Source organism: Lotus japonicus, chromosome 1 (genome assembly GCF_012489685.1).
Source record: "Lotus japonicus ecotype B-129 chromosome 1, LjGifu_v1.2".
NCBI lineage: Eukaryota > Viridiplantae > Streptophyta > Magnoliopsida > Fabales > Fabaceae > Lotus > Lotus japonicus.
In genome coordinates this window covers 88836731-88845174 of record NC_080041.1, presented here as the reverse complement: position 1 = coordinate 88845174, position 8444 = coordinate 88836731, and the positions used below count along the sequence as shown (strand labels likewise).

Here is an 8444-nt window from a genome sequence, read left to right as displayed (position 1 = left end):
TTAAATATCTGATTTAAATATAAATGTAACTGAATTTCAAATATATAATATTTCTTTATATAAAAATTAATTAATATAATTTAAAATAATCTGTTTAAAATGGGAAGAGTATCAATAAATACTATTCTTAAAAAAAAAAATTATTTATAGCCAAATACTATTTAAAATTTTAAAATTCAGATAACATTTTTAATTATTAATAATAATAATGTCATAGCAACGCATTAGGGTTTAGTTCCCTTGGCAAGCGCATCTAAGATGAAGAAGATGAAGAATATGACGATGGAGGATAGGATTAGTAGCTTACCAGACGCACTCCTTTGCTACATACTCCCCTTTCTTCAAACTAAGGATTACCACAAGCGTTCTCTCAAAGAGGTGGACCTGACTGTGGCCTTCAGTTTCCACTCTTGACTTCAACGATGAAGACTATCGTGGAAGCAAGGAACGCCATTCACGCTTTGTTCAATCTATAGATCGAGTTATCCGCTCTCGAGATTTCAACCAACCCATCTAAAAACTCTGCATCAACTTCTCTCAGACACTTCAATTAAGGACCCTTCCAATTATGTCAGCATCTTTGTTAATGCGGCGTTGCAACGCCGAGTTGAGCACCTTGATATCTCCCTCCACCGCTGGTATAACTTGTCTAACTCTTCTTCCGTCTTCAGTTGCAAAACTCTTGTTGTTCTCAAGTTGGAGGGGTTAAAGTTGAAAAAAATGTTTCCTCTGTTGATCTCCCCTCCCTTAAAGTTCTTCATCTGCAACGATTGCTTCTCCCATGTGAGGCATGTCTTGCCGAGATTTTTTTCGGATGTTCGGTTCTTGAAGATTTGAAAGCAATTCATGTATTATTTCATGAGTATGTCCCTAACATAGAGTTTAAAACCTTGCCCAAGTTGGTCGGAGCGGATATTTCAGGGTCAATTACAACATTTGGTTGGATGAAAGTGGTTAACAATGTCAAATTTTTGCGAATAAATGAGGTATTGTGGCTTGTCTATCATTTCATTCTTTTTTATTCTTAAAGATAATGGGATATTTGATTTCTTGTTGTTGTAACTCATGCAGATTTAATTTCTCGTAGACTCCCTTATAGTTGTGAAGTCACATACATGTTTAATTTTTAATTTTTTTGAAACAACATACAGGTTTAATTTAACCCATATTGAACTTGTATATGCCAAATATAATAGTGCTTGGTTTGAGGTAGTGGAATTTCTCAACTATGGCCCCAAGCTTCAAGTTCTTGTCATTAACCAGGTTTGCTTAGAGGCTTAAAATGATTTCTGTTATTTGCCAGTTCTTCACATATTTTCATTTATTTATTAATTTTCTATTTATTGTTAGCAGCTACTTTTTCATCAGTTTGACCTTGGGGAACTCGGAGTAATACATTGGCAATATCCACTATTGGTGTTCCTGAATGCATTCTACTACACCTTAAAAAATGTTATCTAAATGACTACAGAGGCACAAAAAGTGAGTTTAAATTTGCAAAATATACTATGCAGAATGAAAGGTTTTTAAAGAGGATGGCAATATGCAGTAGCTATGCTGTAAAGGAAGGAGAAAAGCTTGAGAATTTTAAAAGATTATTCTCATGCACAAGGCGCAGTGCAACTTGTAAATTTTCCTTTAAATAACAAATTAGCTACCTAAAGGATATGAACCTTGTCTTAATTTTTAAATTAGTAAAACTGTCTATTTAATTTAATGATAGTTACTCGTAAATTTTATTTTATTTTATTTACATTGAAAAGATAAATTACACTCTTTCAGGATTTGATTCTTGGACCTCTGATCCACTACCCCAACCAATATGCCTCTTAGCTCTTATCACTGATTAATATAATTTGTTGTTCCTATGAACGTGCCTCTGGGCAAAAAATTAATTTAGAGAAGTCTATGTTATCAGTTAGCCGAAATGTGACAGAGAACTGTTTTGTTGATTTACAACTTTTGTTGGGAGTAAAGGCTGTGGATAACTATGACAAGTATCTAGGTTTACCCACTATCATTGGGAAATAGAAGACTCAGATTTTCAGGTTTGTGAAAGAACGAGTGTGGAAAAAACTGAAGGGTTGGAAAGAGCAAACTCTCTCTCGAGTTGGACGAGAGGTGTTGATAAAAGCTGTGGCGCAAGCAATCCCTTCGTATGTGATGTCATGTTTTGTTTTACCTGATGGGTTGTGTGATGAGATTGAGAGCATGATTTCCAGGTTCTACTAGGGTGGAGACGCCTCCAAGCGTGGTATTCACTGGGTTAAATGGAAAACTATGTGCCAGCCCAAACATGTTGGGGGTCTTGGCTTTAGGGATTTTAAATCCTTTAATTTGGCCCTTGTGGCTAAGAACTGGTGGCGTATTTACAATTACCCTGATTCCCTTCTTGGTAAGGTGTTCAAAAGTGTCTATTTCTCCTCCGTTAGGATGGAGTGTGCTAAGAAAGGGTATAGACCGAGCTATGCATGGAGTAGCATATTAAAAACATCATCAATGATCCAGAAGGGTAGTTGTTGGAGGATTGGGGATGGATCCCGGGTTCGAATTTGGGAGGATAATTGGCTTGCTAATGGTCCTCCAGTGAAGTTTAGACAGGATGTGGTTGATGAGCTTGGCCTAGCCAAGGTTGCAGATCTCATGCTCCCAGATAACGGTGGTTGGAATGTTCCTTTGCTTGAGTGGACTTTTTGCCCAGCTACAGCTGCTCGGATTATGTCTGTCCCTCTCCCTCGCCAGCCTGAGTCAGATCAGCTCTTCTGGTTAGGGACTGCGGACGGTTTGTATTCAGTTAAAACAGGTTATGAGTTTCTTCAAGAGGTGGTAGCCCGGGATTCTCCCTCGACTTCTCTCTCCCGTGGGCTTGATCAAACACTTTGGAAGCGGTTTTGGAAAGAACCTTCTATGCCCAGGGTTAGGGAGGTATCTTGGCGTGTGTGTGCAGGTGCCCTTCCGGTGCGAACGAAACTCCGCCAGAGAGGTGTGGATGTTGATTCAAGCTTCCCGTTGTGCGGTCTTGAGGAGGAAACGATTGACCATCTGTTTCTTGGGTGCAATATTGCCCGAGGTTGCTGGTTTGCAAGTCCCATGGGTGTTCGCGTGGATCCAGGTTTGACGATGGTGGATTTCTTGACTATGGTGATCCGGGACATGGATCTTGAGGTGGTGGCATGCGTGCAACGTCTTTTGTTTTCCATTTGGGAGGCTAGGAACAAGTTTATTTTTGAGGAAAAAATGTTTTGCATTGCGGGGGTACTGGATCGTGCAGCTAGCCTTGGTAAGTCAATCAACTCTATCTTTCACACTGGCTACATCACATGAGAGGGGCAACTTGAAGAGGTGGCGGAGACCGGCAGAGGACGTGGTCAAAGTGAACGTGGACGCAGCCGTTGGACAGGACAGGTTTGCGGGTTTTGGTCTTGTTGCTAGAGACCATGCAGGTGAGGTTCTCGCAGCTGCAGCAAAGTACCCCACTATGGTGCTTTCTCCTACAGTAGCGGAGGCCCTTAGCTTGCGGTGGTCGATGGATTTGGCTATTCAGCTAGGGTTCAGGAGAGTGCAGTTTGAGACTGATTGCTTGCTCTTACAACAGGCTTGGAAGAAAGTTTCTAGAAACTCTTATTTATTTTCCATTATTAAGGATTGTCATAAGTTAGTGGTGTTTTTTGATCATGTTGATCTTACTTTTGTGCGTAGGGAAGGGAACTTTTGTGCTGACTACCTTGCTAGGAACGCCTCTTCTTACCCAGACTCTGTTTGGATTGAGGAGGGGCCTCCGGGGTTGTCTAGTTTTTTGAGGGATGATGTATTGGCATCTATGCCGATTTCGATTTGATTTAATAATATTTGGTTGTTGATTTCAAAAAAAAAAAAAAATTGTTGTTGGATTCAAAAAATATTTGATAGATTAAATGTTAAAAAAATTCTAATTGATTTTTTTTACAACTGATTATAAAATTTTTAAATCTCTAAGGGGACCTTAGAGCATCTCCAATGCTAGTTCTTAATTCTTAGTTCTTAGCACTATTCATGTGGGCCCGTACTGCCACATGTGTTTAAGCAACTCCCAAACAATTTTGCTCCAACCTTGAGTTCTTAGTTCTTAGCACTTCATTTGGTCTCACCAACCACATTATTTATACTTTTTATTTTCATAAAGTATTAAAACAAAGAGTTTAATGTGGATGCACTGACAGTGTAAACCCGCTTTAGACTACCCACAATGGTGTTGAAAGTGGGTAGTTGAAAGTTGAAATGGAGTTTTAATGGTATTGAAAGTGGGTGTTGAAAGTTGGAAGGAGGAGAGAGGTGTTGAAAATTTTCAACTGTGTTGAAACCTGCCCGCGGTGACACGTGGCACGGCCTGGTTGGTGAATGCCAGGCGCGTGCCACACACGCGCCAACAAGGCGCGTTACCTGCAGAAATGGCAGGCTGTGGGACCCATAGCATCCGGTGGTGGGAAGCGTGGCACGCGTCGGTTGGGCACCGACAGGCGCGTGCGTGCCACGCGTCAGAGGAGAGAGGGAGGCCTGCAGCAGTTACACGTGTCGCGTTTTAATTCGTCCGGGCGATTTTCTTTTATCCTAATCTTTCCAACTCAATTATTTCATTAAAAAAAAATTAAAAAAAAATAAAAAAATTACCGAAATTCATGATTTTTTTTCTCTATAAATAGAGACTTGGTTCGTTTGATTTGGACACAGAAAAAAAAACCAAGTTTTCCATCATCTTATTCATCTTATTATCTTTCTACTATCCTCTTTGCTTTGAAATGGATCCCAACAAGTACCATTTCAACACCCAGAATTCTTCTAACCAAATTCCCAACAATTATCAACATCCAAATCAGTTTCCCAACAACCAAATTCCCAACAATTATCAACATCCAAATCAGTTTCCCAACTACCAAAATCCCAACATTTATCAACATCCAAATCAAATTTCCAACTACCAAAATTCCAACAATTATCAAGATCCAAATCAATCCAACTACCAAAATCACAACAATTATCAAGATCCAAATCAATCCAACTACCAAAATCACAACAATTTTCAAGATCCAACCCAATTTCTCAACCAACGTCCTCATCCCCATCATGGATCTATGTTCAGATATCCATCTCCAACACCGCCGTCTAATGATTGTGCACCTGAATTTCCCGAGTTTTCAACACAAATGAATCTTGCTGGCATGACAACTGGTAATGAAGCCACTCCAAATTATGAGGATTCAACTCCTACGAGCAGGAGAAGTCACTTACCAGCATGGAACACTGATCAAAATAAGGTGTTAATTAGTGGGTGGCTTAAATATGGAACAAACAGTGTTGTCGGGAGAAACCAAAAAGGAGACACATTTTGGGGTCAAATTGCTGAGTATTGTAATCAGCATTGCTCATTCGATCCTCCGCGAGATGGAAATGCATGCCGAAACCGTTATAATTATATGAGCAAGCAAATAAATAAATGGATTGGCGCTTATGAAGGCGCTAAGCGTATGCAACGAAGCGGTTGGTCGGAGAATGATATTTTGACCCAAGCGCAAGAATTATACGCAGATGGGAAGAAGGGTCAATTTAATTTGATGGCCGAATGGCAGGCTCTCCGTGATCAACCACGTTACTGTAGTCAAGCAGGAGGAAGTGTTGGCTCAGGGAGTAGTGGATCTAAGAGATCTCGCGAGAGTGATGCATGTGGCTCAAACTCTATAGGATCGATTCCCCGTCCAATGGGTAGGGATGCAGCTAAAAAAAATGGTAAAAAGAAGAGCACAACGGTTGCCTTGGAGGCGATGGAGAAAGATTGGGCTGCATACAAACAAGTCAAGGAGATTGAGGTTGAACAATTGAAGCAGATGGCGGCGATGCAACAAGAGACTAATAGATTGAGGAAAGAGGAGACTGAAGCTAAGAAAATGGAATTATTTCTAAAGTTAAGTGAAGAGGAGCATCTCAGTGACCACAAGAAAGAGCTGTTGAAGCGGTTGGCCCAAGAGCTCTTTGGAAATTAGTTGTCTGTAGTGTTTGCTTTACTATTTTTCAAGTGGTGTCAAGTCTGTAGTGTTTGCTTTAATAATTTGTCAGTGTTGTCGAGTCTGTAGTGTTTGCTTTAATAATTTGTCAGTGTTTTGTCAAGTCTATACTGTTTACTTTAATAATTTGTCGGTGTTGTCAGTGGCTTTAATGTATGGGTTACCGAGTTTGAATATGCATCACTCAATTCGAATCTAGTCCTTATCCGATAATTAACTATAGCTCATAATATTTCGAATCCGTCAATGTCCACCATTCAATTTATCTATATATATGGACTCATAGATCCACCATTCAATGTATCTCTTCCCATCTCTTCCCATCTCTTCCCATCTCTTCCCATCTACTTCCCATCTCTTCCCATCTCTTCCCATCTACTTCCCATCTCTTCCCATCTACTTCCCATCTACTTCAAATTTCACAAAAAATGGATCCACCAGAGTTTGATCTCGAAGCTTACCTTGAAAAAAGCAAGAGAGAAGACACTTATGTACTCAACCACTTTAGGGAGCGTCGAAATCTAATATTGGAGGATAGCGCACCTAGTGGTAGAAAACATCTCAGTAGAGATCATGCAGGGGCAAACCAAAGGCTAATTGCCGACTACTTTGCCAATGAGCCTACATACGACGATGGAATATTCCGTCGCCGGTACCGGATGCAAAAACATGTGTACCTTCGAATCGTTGCGGACCTTTCAAGTAGTGATAACTACTTCACCCAACGAGTTGATGCAGCGAAGAAAGAAGGTATATCTCCCTTAGCAAAATGCACCACAGCAATGCGAATGTTAGCATATGGTGTGGCAGCAGATGCAGTCGATGAGTACATCAAAATAGGAGAGACTACAGCATTGGAGTGTTTACGTCGATTCTGTAAAGGAATCATACGATTGTACGAGCAAGAGTACATGAGAGCACCAACCCAAGAGGACCTGCAAAGAATACTACAAGTTAGTGAAATGCGGGGGTTCCCAGGCATGATCGGGAGTATTGACTGCATGCACTGGGAGTGGAAAAATTGTCCTAAAGCATGGGAAGGTCAATTTGCTAGAGGGGATAAGGGAACCACCACAGTTATTCTTGAAGCAGTTGCATCTCCTGATATTTGGATCTGGCATGCCTTTTTTGGATGTCCGGGAACGTTGAACGATATAAACATTCTAGACCGGTCACCAGTATTTGATGAATTGGAACAGGGAAACGCTTCACGTGTGAATTTCATCGTGAACCAACGTCCCTATAATATGGCATACTATCTAGCTGATGGTATCTACCCTTCTTATCCAACTTTCGTCAAGTCTATTAGACTTCCTCAAACTAAACCCGATAAGTGCTTTGCAAAACATCAGGAGAGATGTCCGAAGGACATCGAACGTGCATTTGGAGTGCTTCAAGCTCGTTTTAAAATCATCCGTGAACCAGCTCGCTTCTGGGACATAACTGATTTGGGTATCATCATGAGGTCATGCATCATATTACATAATATGATTGTTGAGGATGAACGAGATTCATATGCTCAACGCTGGACCGATTTTGAGCAAGCTGAGGGAAGTGGATCTAGTACACCGCAACCATACTCGACCGAGGTGTTACCCGCTTTTGCGGATCATGTGCGTGCTAGATCCGAGTTCCGTGATCCAAATGTCCATCACCAACTGCAAGCAGATTTAGTGAAGCACATCTGGGCAAAGTTTGGAATGTATGATGATTAAATATGCTTTGTATCGTACTAATTACGTTATTTGTGTGTTGTGTGTTTAGTTTGTTGTCTTGCATTTTAAGTTAAGCAAATAAAATGTATTATTGTGTGCTTAGTTTCTTTTCTTCCATTTGAAGTTAATAAAATAAAATAAATTATTGTGTATATTTTTTTAAAAAAATATTAAATTGTTAAGTGTTTTAATTTAATTTACGTTAAAAAAATATTACGTTAATTTAATTTAATTTAAATAAAAAAAACATTAAATTAAATTAAATCGATAATAGTTTATTTAATTTAATTTTTATCGTAAATTTTAATTTTATGAAATCATAAAAAGAAAAATATAAAATTAAATCAAAATATGAAATAAAAGTGGTGGGGTAGGGGGTAGGGTGTTGAATGAAAAACCATTGGAGTGGGTAAAAGTTGAATGAAGTGTTGAACTGGAGAGAGAAGGTGATGTGGAGTGTTGGGAAGAGAAAAAGTGGAGTGTTGAGGGTGTTGAATGTTGAAACCATTGTGGGTAGTCTTACACAAACATCCAATGACATTCCTTCAATTTTCCACGTCATTTTAATATCTTAAAATATATTTTTTAATTAAAAATAAAAGATCAGGGCAAAAACAGAGCACTTTGACCCTGTTCCATGAATCTCTGGATTGAAACCCATATGGTGTGGTAGCAGCCGCCGTAAATCCGTCAA

General features: G+C 39.6%; 2 protein-coding genes across 2 annotated transcripts; both read left to right on the top strand.

Annotated features, from left to right (window-relative positions):
• Positions 1 to 981: 981 nt before the first annotated feature.
• LOC130710823 (uncharacterized) lies at positions 982 to 3838 on the top strand. The gene is made up of 4 exons (XM_057560198.1): positions 982 to 986; positions 1152 to 1263; positions 2290 to 3165; positions 3272 to 3838. Exons 1-4 carry the CDS (start codon positions 982 to 984, stop codon positions 3836 to 3838), a joined length of 1560 nt encoding a protein of 519 aa, XP_057416181.1.
• Positions 3839 to 6463: 2625 nt separating this feature from the next.
• On the top strand, positions 6464 to 7838 carry LOC130732191 (uncharacterized). Its single transcript, XM_057584301.1, has 3 exons — positions 6464 to 6850; positions 6896 to 7080; positions 7180 to 7838. The coding sequence occupies exons 1-3, from the start codon at positions 6464 to 6466 to the stop codon at positions 7748 to 7750; spliced, it is 1143 nt and encodes a 380-aa protein (XP_057440284.1). The 3' UTR covers positions 7751 to 7838.
• Positions 7839 to 8444: the final 606 nt, after the last annotated feature.